General features: G+C 57.0%; 1 protein-coding gene and 1 long non-coding RNA gene across 5 annotated transcripts in view; one reads left to right on the top strand and one right to left on the bottom strand.

The window, feature by feature from the left end:
• PSD4 (pleckstrin and Sec7 domain containing 4) overlaps positions 1–14,827 on the top strand; it is a 36,834-nt gene extending 22,007 nt beyond the window's left edge. For 3 of the 4 annotated variants that reach the window (XM_047766163.1, XM_047766166.1, XM_047766164.1), the window contains exons 2-17: positions 20–1,105; positions 2,160–2,285; positions 3,034–3,112; positions 4,176–4,557; positions 7,136–7,312; positions 7,735–7,815; positions 7,951–8,063; positions 8,238–8,296; positions 8,441–8,530; positions 10,001–10,044; positions 10,293–10,453; positions 11,409–11,479; positions 11,570–11,733; positions 12,143–12,287; positions 12,544–12,687; positions 14,424–14,827. In XM_047766163.1, the coding sequence (XP_047622119.1) occupies positions 131–1,105; positions 2,160–2,285; positions 3,034–3,112; positions 4,176–4,557; positions 7,136–7,312; positions 7,735–7,815; positions 7,951–8,063; positions 8,238–8,296; positions 8,441–8,530; positions 10,001–10,044; positions 10,293–10,453; positions 11,409–11,479; positions 11,570–11,733; positions 12,143–12,287; positions 12,544–12,687; positions 14,424–14,681 (3,069 nt within the window). In that variant the 5' untranslated portion in view covers positions 20–130 and the 3' untranslated portion in view covers positions 14,682–14,827. Of the gene's footprint in view, positions 1–19; positions 1,106–2,159; positions 2,286–3,033; positions 3,113–4,175; positions 4,558–7,135; positions 7,313–7,734; positions 7,816–7,950; positions 8,064–8,237; positions 8,297–8,440; positions 8,531–10,000; positions 10,045–10,292; positions 10,454–11,408; positions 11,480–11,569; positions 11,734–11,943; positions 11,984–12,142; positions 12,288–12,543; positions 12,688–14,423 lie in introns of all 4 variants that reach the window. The other variant, XM_047766167.1, reaches the window with a different exon arrangement.
• Positions 5,381–10,299, bottom strand: LOC125119320 (uncharacterized). The gene is made up of 2 exons (XR_007133071.1): positions 10,185–10,299; positions 5,381–6,621 (listed from the first exon to the last, which is right to left on the bottom strand). It is a non-coding gene; the product is annotated as an uncharacterized LOC125119320 (long non-coding RNA).
• Positions 14,828–15,682: the final 855 nt, after the last annotated feature.

The following is a 15,682-nucleotide window of genomic DNA, read 5'->3' on the forward strand; positions in this document are numbered from 1 at the left end:
TTGCTTTGGGCCCTTCCAGGGTAGATGTGGGGTCCCGGTCACCCTCCTGGCCAGTGCTCCCTCTAATCTACGCGATGGGCTTGTGAAGGCGGATGCTTTCTGGGCCTCCCGCGCAGCTTGCACTCTGTGGATGATGGGTGACGACAGACTCTGTGAACCTGCCAAACCTGTGGAGTTTCTCGACGTCTATCTGGGAGATAACCTGCGGCCCCACCCAGGGGTGCACCTGAGGGAGACAGGCGACCCTCAGGACCCTCTCCAGCCTTGGGGGGAGCAGACCTGGCCTTCTTACTCTCCGGATTCAGTGAGGCAAGATGCTTATCCCGGGGCCTCCAGTCCGGAGCCCGTGCACCTGGGGATCGGTCCTTCCCAGGATGAGGCCAGGCAGCAATCAGAATCTTCCAGGTCACCCAGGGACAGCCAACCCCTGGGGAGCCCAAGGCAGAGCCAGAGCACATCCACTCAGGTGGTGTTCTGGGCGGGCATCCTGCAGGCCCAGATGTGTGTCCTGGATCTGGAGGAGGAGCTGGAGAAGACAGAGGGGCTCAGAGCTGAGCTGAGATGCTGCCTGCCTACAGCCCCTACCGATCTCCCCGCCTTCCCCTCGAGCCCTGTGGCCCCCCAGGACCCAGGACCCGCTGTGGACGTGGATGTGGATGAGGACGAGGCCTTGGGAGAAGACAGCAGCAGGCCCGAAGGGGACGACCAGAACCCGGGGTGGCTGAGGGAGGGGACGCCAGATTCCTCCCCAGAGTGGGGTGCCGAGGAGGAGAGCCTCTTCTTTGACAACCCCCTCTTCCTGGAGAGCCCTTGCTCAGACACCAGTGCTTCAGAAACACACTTTTCCTGGGGATTCTCAGACTCCTGTGCAGATGTGACCACTGGGCCCCAGAGCCCACAGAGCCTGGAGCTGCCGCCCCCAGGAGGCAGAGTGCCCTGGCAGCTGGGCTCTGAGACCGACCCAGGGGACACAGAGAATCCTGGGGGGCCCACCACGCCTCCGTTCCCCGTGCCCATCTACCGACTGCACACTTCTGCCTGGGCCACAGTGGATGCCGCCACCGAGGGGATCCCCACAGCACCTTCTAGCCAGCGGGAGAGTGAGGTAAGTGACAGCCTGGGCCCCACCTGTGCTCGGAGACACAGAAGGAAGGCCCTCCCTCTGTCACCGGAGCCCAGTACGCTCTTTCCTGATGCTGGGGCTTTGGGGGATCCTGGAGGAATAAAGCAACATCCAGCGGGTCCAGCGTGGCCTTCAGAGTCAGAGGGAATTTTATGGATGCCATTGATGTCAGCTGAATACCACGGCAGTGAGGTCCACAATGTCTCCAGCTCCAAGGGGTTGGGTCTGGACACATTCGGAGAACAAACAGCTCCTCCGGGCGCAGCATGTTCCAGGCCAATCTCAGGCTCTCCTCCTCCACCTCTAAGACGTTTCCCACTGTGACAGGGCAGGGGGCAGCCTGCAGGGGTGACCTCTGCCCCTGCTGGGGAGATGTCCACTTTAAGAGTCCTCTACTTTGGGGAGAGATTTCAGCATTTTGCTACTTTCGGCTCACCATCTTTTAGTGTCACTAGATCAGGCCCATTGTCACACAGTGGCAGAGGTCCTTGATAGCAGCACGGGCACATGATGGGGACAAGTGTGTGAACACATTTTTCCCAGGGAGGCCTCTGCTGAGCAGATAAGGAAACTCACGATGGAAGAGCAGGGCTGTGACTTTCTAATCTCTCTGATCCCAGAGAACAATGGGGAAGAGCTGCCTGACCCCGAGATCAGAGGAGCTGCTGACCAGCCCAGGCCCCTCCACCCACAGGAGGGGGGGGGGGTCCCTGCGCATACCTTGTGACTCTGTCCTGTGAAGCGTGTTCTGGAGCCTGGTTGCTCCAGGGCCCCTGGGGTCCTCAAAGGGAGGTCTTGGGAGTGGCAGTTTGCTCCCCCATTTGGGATGGCAGAGCCCAGGCCAGTGCCAGGGCCTGTCACCTTCCCTGCCCTGCGACACATCCCCTCCCGGGGTGGGTGCTACAGGAGGCCATCTGAAGGGAGGGAGAACAGAGCAGAGAAGACTTGAAGTCTGTGGCCTGAGGCTGGGGTGCGGGCAAGGCCCCGGAGGAGTTTCCCTCTGGGGGCAAACCTCTCTCCACTCTTCTTCCCTGAGGCTCCCCTGGAAGACAGCCTTGACCTCATCCAGTCTGCAGCATCCTGTGAGGACAAAGCATTGACCTGGGAAATAGGACAAGTGGGATCTGACTCCAGCACCACCCCCAATCCTGTGCAACCTTGGGCAAGTGACTTCTCCTCTCTGGGCCTCACCTTCTCCATCTGTAAAGAAGGAACCTTGCTGGGGCCAGCTCAGCAGGATGGAGTTGGAGAACGGGTGCTGTGGAACTTAAGGAAAAATAGTTAACATAAAACAAGACACAGAGACGTTTATCTTAAGTAGAGGTGGGAGCCAGGGAACTCAAGGTCTCAGGGACCAAGAGCTCGGGGGACTCAAGGTCTCAGGGACCAAGAGCGTCCTGCCTCAAGAAACCACACTGCTTTTATTGTGAGATCAAGTGAGGAGTGGCTATGGGTCATGATACAGGGTTTGTTTACTATTATATAAGTTCTTTTACTATTTAGAAAGCCACTTAGGTGGTAAAGGGTTAAGCTCTTACTCTGACCTCTAGGCACATAACAGTTCTTAAGCTTAAGTCACTTATGCCTTTAGGTCTTTGTTCTTAAACTTAAGTCATTTACCAGCACTGTGACTGTTTTTCAAAGCAGGAAGATGGGATAAAGTAAAGAAGGACAAGATGGAGTTTTCAGGGAAACATGTCTTGCAACAGAACCCGAACCCAGTGACTTCCGGGACCCATGGTGATGGGCCCCATGCCTTTTCTGAACTGAGGCCCAGACCAGGCCGCGTGGTCTGGGTAGGAGGACAGCAGGGAAGGAGGGGCTCCCAATAGTCTTAGTCCCCCCAACACTGTCCCCTTCACCTCTCAGTGCCTCCAAGGCTCATGGCTGCACCTTGTCTCTCTCCACAGGCCCTGCCCAGCCCTGAGGGTTGGCAGACAGAAGAGGTTCCTTCCTGGCCTCTGGAGCCTCTCAGCTCCCAGGACAGAGGTGAGATTAGGGGCTCTGGGAAGTTGGGAGGTTGGAGGCTTTGGGATTGGGAGTGCGGACAAAGAACATTCTTGGATCCAGGGGTGTCAAGGGGTCATCTTGGATTGTGCGGGAGCCAGGCCGGCTTGGGGTTAAATCCTGCTTCTGCCTCTGGAATTCCCTCAATCCAAGAGGTTTTAAACTACTCATCTTGTAGTTCCCGTTGTGGCTTAGTAGGTTAAGAACCTGACTAGTATCCCATGAGGATGCAGGCTCGATCCCCGGCCTCACTCAGTGGGTTAAGGAGTGGCTATGGCCATGGTCTAGGCCTGCCACTGAAGGTCTGATTCAACCCCTAGCCTGGGAACTTCCATATGCTAGAAGGGAAAAAAAAAAAAAGAAAAAAAAATACTCATCTCATAGAGTAAATAAATGTACAGGATAATGTGAGAAAAAGAATGTATATATATATATGAATGACTGTACAGTAGAAATTGATAGAACTATAACAGAAAAAATAAAAATCATTTAAAAAAGAAAAAAAAGGAGTTCCTGTCATGGTGCAGTGGAAATGAATCCGACTAGGAACCATGAGGTTGGATGTTCGATCCCTGGCCTCATTCAGTGGGTTAAGGATCCGGCATTGCCATGAGCTGAGGTGTAGGTTGCAGACATGGCTCAGATCTGGTGTGGCTGTGGCTGTGGTAGAGGCCAGCAGCTGTAGCTCCAATTCAACCCCTAGCCTGGGAACCTCCATATGCCGCCAGTGTGGCCCTGAAAAGCAAAAAAAAAAAAAAAAAAAGGAAAAAAGAAAAAAGAAACGTACAAAAGACCCAGCCTTTCGGATGCCTGGGTCTTGGTGGTTTAGCAAGTCCTGAACCCCTGGTTGCCTCGGGAGTCCTCTGCATCTGTGTGTGGGAGGCTTGAGGGAGGGACAGAATGTGCAGCTCCAAGGAAGAGCTCCGGGAGGGTTCAGGGCAGGGGGAGCTGCTGGAGGTGGCAGACCAGGCTGTCCTCCTGGCTCTGCCAGGCCCCTTGGCCTTCTCCTCGCTGGGTGCCAGCCTCACTCCACGCCTTTCCTCAGGTGACAGGGATGCCGAGTATCCCCAGGGGTCTGCTCCCTGCACTGAGACCCCTGGCTCCTGGGGGAGCCCTGCCTCTTCTCTGGAGCCGAGCAGCCCTGAGTCAGAGGGCAGAGGCCCCGGCCCCCAGCCCAGCCCCGTGTCTTCCTGCGAAGGCAGCCCGCAGCTCTGGAGCCACCAGCCAGGCAGCGAGCTTCCCAAGTGGGCACTAGATGCTTCCAGCCCGTCACTCCTAGAGACAGATGGTGCAGAGCCTCATTCCCTGGAGACAGAGGAGGCGGGAGGCACTCTGAACCTGGGGAAGGAAGTAAAGAGTGAAGGCCCAGCCAGGACTGAGGAGGCTGGAGCTGTCCAGCCTGATGTTTGCCTGACTTCTCCTGAAGGGTAAGTGTCCATCCAGCTGCTGGCCCTCTGCCTCCTAATTATGCTGGCATCTAAGCATACCTGGGCTGGGAGTTCCCGCTGGGGCTCAGCAGGTGAGGAATCCAATTCATATCCCTGAGGATGTGGGTTTGATCCCTGGCCTCGCTTGGTGGGTTGAGGATCCTGTGTTGCTGTAGCTGTGGAATATAGGCAGTTCAACCCCTAGCCTGGGAATGTCCTCATGTTCCTAAAAAGAAAAAAAAAAAAAAAAAAAGAGTACCTGATCTGGGAGGAGTGTGAGAAATGCACATTGGGCCTTAATGTACTAATAAGTGTTAAGCTAGGATTATATGACTGGAAGGTTTGGAGGCACAAGAAACAGTAGAGTGAGTAGTCTTGAACAAGTGTGGCAGGGCTTGAACGTGCTGAGGGAGACACGTCTGTGCTTGGACACTAGGCGAGGACCCCAGGGGGAGGCAGGGTGAACCTAACCAGAGCTGTGTGCCCCAGGAAAATGGGGGTTGTACTAGGCAGGTCGGAGGATGGGGGGCGGGGGTGGTCAGACCTTGTGATGTGGGGATGCTGCTGCTTTGAATCTGAGGCTGTGCCTGGAGGTCCAGGGTGCTGGCTGGGATCCCGGGTGGCCACGGGAGGTTTGCTTGGGACCAAAGGAATGGTGGATGGTGGGGTCCAGAGCAGGGTTAACCCCAAAACTGTGACCAAAAATTAAAGTTAATTCAACCCCAAATAAAAGTAAATCCACCTAAAATGAGAACCATGCTTTCATAGTAAATGATGAAAAAAGGCTCATTTGATGCTTTTCTTGGTCCAATGACCCCAAGTATTAGATAAATACATTTATTTCATTTTATTTAAGATAGTGTAGGAGGAGGTCTAATTTTCTTGGCCTAGTTTGATGGCCCAATGAGATGTCTTTCCTTCATACTTCATTTCACAGTGAGGTCATAAAGCGCAACTTAATTTAATAACAGCTTTATCGAAATATAATTCACACACTATACTGTTCTTTCATTTGAAATATAGAATTCCATAACGATTTACATTTGCGCTGTTTTTTTTTTCCCTCAAAATCCCTCCCCATTTAGATATTATTATGGTAAAGAGTGCTAATTAACAAGGTCGTTTTTCTAAAAGCATTTTAGGACTTTGTCAGCTGATTACCCAAATAGTTCTCTGTAAAGGGAACACGTGTGTCATTACTCTTATTTTTACTATTGGTCCTCGTGGCACATGGAAGTTCTTGGGCTGGGGCTCTAACCCGCGGCACAGCAGTGAGCCCAGCTGCTGCGGTGACAATGCCAGATCCTTAACCCACTGCACCACAAGAAAACTATCTTGTGTCATTAGGTTTATTTTCTCCTCTCCAGTTGTTCACGGAACTAACTCTTCCTGTTCCTCATTTGTTTGCGGCTTTCCACGTGACCCCTGGAGGCTTCCAGCATCACTTGCATGGACTTCATCACATCTTTTGTCAAGATTTGTAATTTCCCTTTTCAGTTGGTTCCCAGTGATGTTGGCCCTGCCTTGCTGGATGTGGCTGGGCCTCGGGAAGCAGTGAGAAGTTGTCAGCAGAGATCCTGACTGGGTCGGGGGCAGAGATGTACATTCGTGTTGGGTGGAGGAGGCAGTCGAGTGCCTCTGCATTTTATAAGTGGACGGTTCATTTTCATACTGTGATGAGCTTTGCTGATCTGTCCAGCCCCCTAACGCAGGCATATGGATGGGAACGGTTATAACGAGGATCCTCCACCGGGTTGCACTGTGGTGGGGAAAACTCGAGAGTCAGGTAGAGGTGGGACGGGGAGACGTCTGAGGTTCTGAGAGTTCTCCACTTCTGCTGGGGGTCGGGGGGAGGGTGCTGCCTGGGCCTGTGCACCCCTGTAGATCCCCAACCAAGCCCCTGTGCTGAGGGCCTTCTTCATGACGGGCCCCCTGGCTCGGGAAGGCAGGCGTGGGAAGCCACTTCTGTGGCTGGTCTAGCTTCCCTAAAGCTGGTCCGGCTTCCCATTCTTGCCTCGTCCTTGCACCTTCTTTGGCTCCGGATCTCAGAGTGGGGGCTGGAGGCTGGAGTTGGGGGAGGGAAAGGGGAGCATGGAGGCATTGTGAGGAGGGTAGGACCAGCGGGGGACACAAGTGGCGGGTGGTTTGGGGAGGTAATCCCACCTCCTTGGGGTGGAGGAAATACTGCTGGGGTCTTGAAAGGGTTGCACCTGCCACCCGAGGTAAATGATGCTCAGCCCATCCCTGTGATTTACCCGAGGAAGTGCTGGGACCAGGCTTGGCCCTGGCCCTTGTTGGCTTTGGGTGGATACTGCCCTCTCCAAGTCCTCCCTCTTGTGTCCAGGTCAGGCCAGCCAGGCCATGACCGGCCTGGGACCTTGCCTCTTCCCCAGGAGAGGCCCTGGTCCAGCACCTCCCCTACCACTCAAGGCCACGGAGCTCCAGCTGCCCCCTGAGCTCTGCGTGTGAACTCTGAGCATCCCTATCCGCAACCGACCTCAGAGACACTTGACCCAGAACCCCTTGTGTCCTTCCCAACTGGGAGTCTGAGGACCCTGACGGTGATGGGCTTTTGCAGGCTTCCTGAGAGCCCCGTGCCCCAAGCACAGCTACCAGAGGAAGGCCTAGGGCCACAGGCTGGAGACAAGCTGGCTAATGGCATCAGGAACGACAAGATGGCCTGGAACTTGGCCTCTCGCCTCTACCACCTGGAGGGCTTCCGGAAGTCCGAAGTAGCCGCCTTTCTGCGGAAGAAGTAAGAGGCTTTGAACTTGACCAAGGCAGGAGCCTGAGGCAGGAAAGGGAGGAGCTGCAGTGGGCTTCCTGCACAGCCACCCCAGTCTGCCCTGTGTCCCTCCAGCCCCACCACTGGCTTCTTGTCCTGTATGTAACGCCTGTCCTGTCCATTGCACCCTGTCTCCTTCTCCCCCAGACCCTTGCCATGCCTGCCTCTGCACCCCCAGTCCTGCTTAGAGCTGCTGGACTGGGCCATCTGCTGCCCCCACCCCAACTGTGTCCCTCTCCGTCAGCACTGGATGGGGAGCCAGTGGGGTGCCACTGCCCTCTCGGGACCTGGGGTCCAGCCTAACTGTGCCTTTCCCTTGGTCACATCAGGCCAAGGATGTATGCAGCCCCTAGGCCCCCAGCACAGGCCTCACCCCCACTTCCCCTCTATAGCAGCGACTTCAGCAGGGCTGTGGCTGAGGAGTACCTCTCCTTCTTCCAGTTTGGAGGCCAGAGCCTGGACCGCGCGCTCCGGTAAGACTCTGGGGCCTCTCCGGGAAGGAGGGATGGTGGGGTGGGGGAGGGGCGGAGGCCCCCCCACAGAGGCTGGGACCCAGCCCTAAGCTTTGGGGCTGCTGGGCTCTGCCTGGACCCCCACCCGCCTTCCAGGGGCTTCCTCCAGGCCCTGGTGCTCAGCGGGGAGACCCAGGAGCGCGAGCGGATCCTCTACCAGTTCTCCAAGCGCTTCCATTACTGCAACCCCGGGCTCTTCTCCTCAGTAGGTAGGGAGGGGCCGGCCCTTTGAAGGATGGCAGGGAACTGCTCCAGTGTGCTCAGGGGTTCGCTGGGTGGCAGCTGGTGGGGGTCTGTGGAGGCCTTTGGGGGTCACCCTGTCCAGCGTGGGCAGAGGAGACGCAGGAGTTTGGCTTGCAATGAGCTTTCTCTCTCGGGGGCAGATTGCGTGCACACTTTGACCTGTGCCATCATGCTCCTTAACACGGACCTGCACGGACAGGTGAGAGGGTGGGGATAGTGCCTGTGGGTCCCGGAAAGGGGAGCTGAGACCTGGGGGGGGGGGTACAGGCAGGACAGGATCGGGGATTATTCTGCTGGCTTGGAGTGTGTGTGCCAGCTGTCCTTCCTCTCAATGTGGCCACAGAACATTGGGAAGAGCATGAGCTGCCAGGAGTTCATAACCAACCTGAATGGCTTGCAGGATGGTGGGAACTTCCCCAAGGAACTGCTCAAGGTACTATGGGGCGGAGGTGGGGGAGGCGCACAGGGGCTGCCGGTAGCCTGGAGCCTTGGCTCTTTTTCCCAGAAGGATGAGGCCTGGCTCTGCCCAAGTGTCCTTGAGTGGACAGGCCTTGTTTAATGAAGGGATATGAAAGTGTAGGCCCCTGCTGGCGGCATCAGCGTCCTCTTGGAATTTGTTAGCTTATGGGAACTCCCAGGCCCCCTGCCCTGGACCTGGTGGATCAGAAAGCATCTGGAGCCCCCTTGTGGCACAATGGGGTCAGTGGTGTTTTGGCAGCACTGGGATGCAAGTTCCATCCCCAGCCAGCATAGTGGGTTAAGGATGCAGCTGCAGTTCAGGTTGTGACTGCGGCTCGGATCTGATCCTTGGCACAGGAAATTCATGTCTTGGGGTGGCCAAAAAAAAAAAAAGAAAGTATGAGGGCTGGGCCACTACCATGTTCTGTTATGCTTCTGGGTGATCCTTAGGCCCACTCAAGTCTCAGGGGCACTGGTTTTGGGCAAAGTCTCTGGGCGAAGCTTCAAGTGGCAGCAGTCTAGAGCTAGCTTTTGGAAGCAAGGGGCTTCAGGATTTGAATTCTAGTCTTGGGCAGCTTCCTCCTTGGCCAAGGTAAATTTCTCTGTAGCTAGTAGCCATTGTACAGTGTCGTTATCACAGTGAAATAAAGATTGTCAAGTGCCTAGCCCAGTGCCTGGCATGCAGCCTGCTTTCATAAGCAGTTACAGCGCTTGTTCTCTTGTCTCCAGTGAACATTTTTTTTAAAGGGCGGCACCTGCGGCACATGGAGGTTCCCAGGCTAGGGGTCGAATCGGAGCTGCAGCTGCCGGCCTGTACCACAGCGACAGCAACACCATATCTGAGCTGCGTCTGTGACCTACACCACAGCTCATGGCAACACCAGATCCTTAACCCACTGAGCGAGGCCAGGGATCGAACCGGCAACCTCATGGATACTAGTCGGGTTCTTAACCTGCTGAGCCACAGTGGGAACTCCTCTCCAGTAATCATTAATTGAACACTTACTAGGCACCGAGCACCCGCTAGGCATGGCCAGGGCTACAGAAGCAAGCTAGCTGCATGAGTGCTCTTGGTGATATCATTTCCAAGTCACTTGTTCACTCACTCCCCAGACATGGGTTGCTCTGACACATCCCTCTGCGCAGGATGCTATGTGGGAGATTCATTTCCCCTTCAAGGGAACTAGTTCAGGCCTCACTGAGCCCAAGTAAGGCCGAGGATTACTTTGATCCTCCCTGTGACTCCAGTTCCCAGCCCATTGCTGGGACCATGGCACATGCACCATAAACTGGGACATGGGTGCACGGGTTGCTGCCCAGGGAAGAAGGGCAGCTTCTTGGGGTGGAGGCAGCAGCAAGCTGCGGTACACCTGGCCGACCTCTGCCCGGCCCCATGAGCCCCAGGGCCTGAGGCTCCCCACCCACCTGCGTGCTTCTCTTCCAGGCCCTGTACTGGTCTATCCGGAGTGAGAAGCTGGAGTGGGCTGTGTACGTGAGACCCCCTCCCCCTCCCCCCACCCACCCACCTGCGAGTTGGAGCGTTCTGGGCAGTGCACCCCTCTGCGTGGCGGGAGCCAGGGGCAGGCATTGGGCCAGTGTCAGAGAGGGTGCAGGGGTCCAGGTCTCACCTGCAAGAGCCAGAAGCTGCGAGGGAAGAGGGGTGACAGGACGTGGTGGACTGGCTTTGAAGGGGTCCTGAGGTGTGGTGCCAGCCCCATCGATCGTCTGATGTCCAGGGACGAGGAAGATGCAGCCACGCCCGAGAAGGCCCGGCCGTCTCCCCCAGCTGGCAAGATGAGCAACCCCTTCCTCCAGCTGGCACAGGACCCCACAGTCCCCACCTACAAGCAGGGCATCCTGGCTCGGAAGATGCATCAGGATGCGGATGGCAAGAAGAGTGAGTGTCTGCCTGCTGCCTCGGGGGGTGGGGGGTGGGGGGCCATGGGCCATGAACAGGGGCGTGTGTGTGTGTGGACTAAGGCAGAGGATGGGCCCCCCAGGTTCCTTCCTCAGAGGTAACTGTGAGTTGAGGGCCCTGTAAGGTGCCCGGAGCAGGAGAAGGAGCAGAGACAGAGCTATATCGGCGCCCCCCTCCAGCCCCTGAGCACCCGAGCTAAGGTGGGGATGAGACAAGCCCACCAGTGTCTGGGATAAAAGGAAAGCCTTCTGTTTTTGTTTGGGGATGGGCTATGGGTACAGGGGAGTTCAGGCTTTGGGAAGCAATGGTTTCTGAGCTGAACCTTGGAAGAAAAGAGGGTCTGGTTATTTGTAGTCCGGGCAGCAAGATCCCACCAAGCACAGCGGAGGGAGGTTGTGTGAAAGATGGCAGGAGGTACAGTGGGGCCTCACTCCACAGCCAGTTGAAGCTTTGCAGCAGGGCAGCCACATGACCAGGGCAGTCTCAGGATCCCAGATGGGTTGGGGAGCGGTGACCAGCCCAGGGAGTGGCTTGTGGCTGTGAAGGAACCATGGGGCCCAAGCAAGACCAGGCAGTAACCCCGGGGAAGAAGGCCTCTGCCCGAGCATCTGAGCCCCTGTGCCTCTCTGGATGGGACTGGAAGGGTGTCTGAGAAGAGCTGTGCTTGTGGGTGGGTGTTTGGAGGGGGGATGGGCTGTGTGAACATCCACTTCCGTTATTGTTTGTAAATATTTCTGTTTTGGTGTCTAAGGGTGGTTGCCAGTACGAATGAGAGGCGATACTGCCTGTTTGTGTTCGGTAGTGTTTTGCTGTGGTGTGCTTCTTCGTGTTTCTGTGCATCCTGGGAGGGGCTGGAGCTGGTGGGAAGAGTGGGGGGGGGGGGTCTGTGTCCAGATGGGAGGGCACCACCGCCTTCTGGTTCTGCCCCCCACAGCACCTTGGGGCAAGCGTGGCTGGAAGATGATCCATACCTTACTGCGAGGCATGGTGCTCTACTTCCTGAAGGTAGGGAGGCAGTCCGCACAGGGATGGGCCAGGTGGGAGGCTGGACAACTGAGGAGAACCTCTTTTCTGAGCCCCTGCGCCCTGTGGCAGGGAGAGGACCTCAGGCTGGAGGGCGAGAGTTTGGTGGGGCAGATGGTGGACGAGCCTGTGGGGGTGCACCACTCGCTGGCCACCCCGGCCACCCATTACACCAAGAAGCCGCACGTCTTCCAGCTGCGCACAGCCGACTGGCGCCTCTACCTCTTCCAGGCACCGTAAGTCCGGGGTGGGGGGCAGAGGCAAGCAGCAAAGCCCAGTTTTCTGCCCTGCACCCCTCCCACCCTCTGATGGCAGGGCCCCACCCTGGATCAAGCTGCATCTTGAAAAGTCGGTCTGAGCCTCCCAGTTCTGAACAGAGGATGGCAGGAAGTCACTGACAATTGATCATTTGGGGGTATTTGATGTGAACTCTATTGCTGTCCCAGATTTGCTTCTTGGACCGATGAGGAAAAACCACGGGCAGAGGTCAGCCACCTTCGCTAGTGGCAGGGGCTTCTGGCTTTTGAATCCAGAGGCTTTGAGTCGGAGCTGCTGGTCGGAGCAGCCAACACAAGAGGCTGGGGGCGGGGATAGGTGACAGAACCAGCCCTGGCCTTGGGGACAGACGGCCACTTCTGCCCGCAGCACTGCCCAAGAGATGACTTCCTGGATCGCGCGCATCAACCTGGCGGCTGCCACGCACTCAGCGCCGCCCTTCCCGGCCGCTGTGGGCTCCCAGCGCAGATTCGTCCGGCCCATCCTGCCGATGGGCCCGGCGCAGAGCTCCCTGGTATGGCCTGGGGGAGGGGCGGGATGCTGCAGGGGTGGGGTGCCCCCCCCCGGGGACTAGACAGGAGATGAGAGGCTCCGCACCTGGCTTAGGAAAAGGAAGCCCGCTGGTCTGAGCACCTGGCCCCGGGATCCGGAATGGAGTTGCACACCTGGGCCCAGGAAAGGAGGGAGGGCGGCCTTGGGCTGCACACCTGGGCCTGGGGACGGAGTAGTGGAGGCTTGGAACAGCTTCCCCCACCGCCTCCCGCTCCCAGGAGGAACAGCATCGATCCCACGAGAACTGCCTGGACGCTGCCTCCGACGATCTGCTGGATCTGCAGAGGAACTTACCGGAGCGCCGGGGCCGCAGCCGCGAGCTGGAGGACTACCGCTTGCGGAAGGAGTATCTGGAGTACGAGGTGAGGCGTCTTCACCTTCCTCCAGGCCTCTCCGGCCTCCTTGGCTGGACTCTCTACCTCCCTCTTGTGGCCACGGCCGTCCCAGCAGCCTTGGCTTCCAAGGCCGCTCAAGTCTAGGTGAGGCAAGCAACGTGAGAACCCTGGGCTTTGTGCAGCATCTGCACAGGAGCATGTGCACACGCGTGCACAAAGTTTATATGTCCATGTGCACTCAGGCCGCTTCACTTCTTGTTCTGGGGACACATAGCATCTGCTTGTCCAGGAACACTGTGTATTTTTCCTTTTTTGACCTTCCCCGCAGCATATGGAGTTCCCAGCCTTGGTTGAGACCTAAGCAGCGGCTGCAGCAATGCCGGATCCTTAACCCATTTTGCCAGGCTGGGGATCAAACCTGTGTCCCAGTGCTCCCAAGACGCCATGGATCCCCTTGCGCCACAGTGAGAACTCCCGGACACACTCTTAGGGAATATTGTTTTATACGTATTTTCTCTCCTAAGAGTATATTTGACTTTCCCTAAATTGAAGGAGAAACTATGTTTTAACAGAATTATTTACCCTAATACCTATCTAATAACACTAGGCAGTATTTCGGAAGCTTCTATTGTATGAATTATCTTGTTTAGCTGTCTTACCACTCTGGGATAGGACTTTCAGCCTTATTTTACAGATGAGGAGACTTAGGCATGGACGGATTAAACAACTTGTCCAAACCTGATACATTTTTAGGAGATTTCAATTACCTCCATGCCTCACTTATGGTCTTAGCTAAGGAATGACCTTTGTTAGCTCCCTGAACAATGCCAAAATGTTTTTTTCCTCCACCCCCAACCCCCACCCTGTGCCCACATTCACAAGGAAGGTGGGTAAGGGGCAGTGTGGGAACAGAGGCAGTCAGAGGCCATCCAGAGGCAAAGACTGGAGAAGTGAGCTCAAGGTCACCTCCTGGCTGTGCCCCTGGCCCTGGTGCTACTCTCCCCCACCCTTTCTAGCTCATCCTTCGGCCTTAATGGCTCTGGCTAGATCTAGGGCTGTGGGCATGTCACTTCCCAGAGGCCCCTGGGGTGTGGCCAATAGGACTCAGCTCTGCCTGCAGCAATCCCTCCCTAGCCCCCCCACCCCCCACCCGCTGGGACCTTTAGCAAGGCCCTGGCCCTCACCAGGCTTCATTTCCTTCTCTATAAAGCAGAGCACTGACACCTGCCCAACCTCCCAGGGCTGGGATGGGGATCCAGTGGGCTGGAGGTGGGGAAGCCCTAAACACACTGGAAACTGTATCTAAGTGCTGAGGCCTGAGGAGTGTTAAACAGATGAGGGTAGTTAGCCACACGCTCTCCAGATGCCAACTGTTAAAATGCGATTCAGACTCAATTAGAGTTGCGTACAGATGCGCACTGTTTGTGTGCAGCACAGCACAGATCTCAGGCCTAGTGGGCGATGGATCTTTTAGTGTCTCAGAGGTGAAAGGTGGTCTAGAGGTGTTAGTTACAGCAGTGCACAGCATAGCTGTTAGCACAGAGCTGGCCAATAGCTGTTAATGTAGTACATCCAGAGAATGGCAGGGTCTCTGCAGAGACAGTTGCTCAAGCAGATGCCAGCCATCGGTGCCGCCCTCTTCCTGCAGAAGTTTTTGTAGCCACAGCATCGTACACATGGGAGCTGTTTGTCCCTCAGGGTCCCAGCCTCCTGCCCACCCGGAGCCAGGGTGGTGCTAAGGCGGTGGGGCCTGTGTGTTGCAGAAAACCCGCTACGAGACTTACGTGGAACTGCTGGTGGCCCGTCTGCGCTGCCCTGCGGACAGCCTTGACCTGTGGGAGGAGCAGCTGGGGAGAGAGGCCGCCGGCACTCAGGAGCCCAAGCCCAGCCTGAAGAAGTCCCACTCCAGCCCGTCCCTGCACCAGGACGAGGCCCCCACCACAGCCAAGGTCAAACGCAACATCTCAGAGCGCAGAACCTACCGAAAGATCATTCCCAAGCGGAACCGCAATCAGCTGTGAAGCTGGTACCACCTCACCGACTCCTGGGTCTGGAGTGGACTGGGAATGAAATCCTTAGGAACAGCCTTGTTTCAGTGGCTCCCTGATGGTGATGAGGCCCCGCCCCTTCCTCCTGAAGGACAACAACGCTTCCCCATGGTCCTCCATCTGCACTGGAGTTTGCCTAATTTTGCTGCCCCCGCCCCTGGCCGATCTGAGGGAGGAGGGAGGGCAAGGATCTGGCTCTGCTCCCGCAGTTCGTCCCGTGTCACCTTCCGTCCCTCCAGAATCCACAGCGGTCACCTTTCCCGGGCCTGGGGGCAGCAGAGCATTGTTTGAGAAAGTCAGCCTATGAGGACCCGGGGGCCTCCGGGACAGAGGTTGGGGCGGCAGCCTCTGGGCCATCACGCTAGGGGACTGCAGCCCTGACAGTGATCTGGCTCTGGGAACCTGGTGACCTGCTGGGTAAGAAGAAACCCCAGCCAGGCCCCGCCTACTGGGGGGACAGGCTTCTGGGCAGCTAGGTTAGAGGAGGGCTCAGTGAGGCTGCCTCTGTGGCCCAGCCCCTTATGTCCCCTCCCCAGGTCCTACATGGGTTGGGGGGGTGGGGCGCAAATGAGAGGCCTCGCCCCCTATGGCCACTGGCTGATCCTCAGAGCCTGAGTGGAGGCCTGCAGAGCTCAGTGGAGAGCCCTGGAACTAGGGGCCTTTGCCTCCCCCAGAGCAGGGAAAGAGGTTCTCCAGATTCAGACCCTAGAGAGGCTGAGGGTGGGAGGTGGTGACGCATCCACGTGGGGCTCTAGAGAGCTGTGAGGAGTGGGTGGAGGCTGGCTCCCTTCCCTGAAAGTGCATCGTGGTGGGGGGAGGTGGGGTGGGGGACCTTTCCGGGCCCTTCACTGCTGCCCTCCCTGGAAGTCCCCTGGGCTCCCTCTGGCTGCCTCCCAGGTGGGCTGTTTGCTGCGGGAGCTTCCGGACACTCGTGGGCCTGAGGCTCTGCCTGTGGGAAGGAGGCTGGGCCGCTG

This window comes from Phacochoerus africanus, unplaced genomic scaffold, assembly GCF_016906955.1.
Source record: "Phacochoerus africanus isolate WHEZ1 unplaced genomic scaffold, ROS_Pafr_v1 Scaffold_5, whole genome shotgun sequence".
Classification (NCBI taxonomy): domain Eukaryota; kingdom Metazoa; phylum Chordata; class Mammalia; order Artiodactyla; family Suidae; genus Phacochoerus; species Phacochoerus africanus.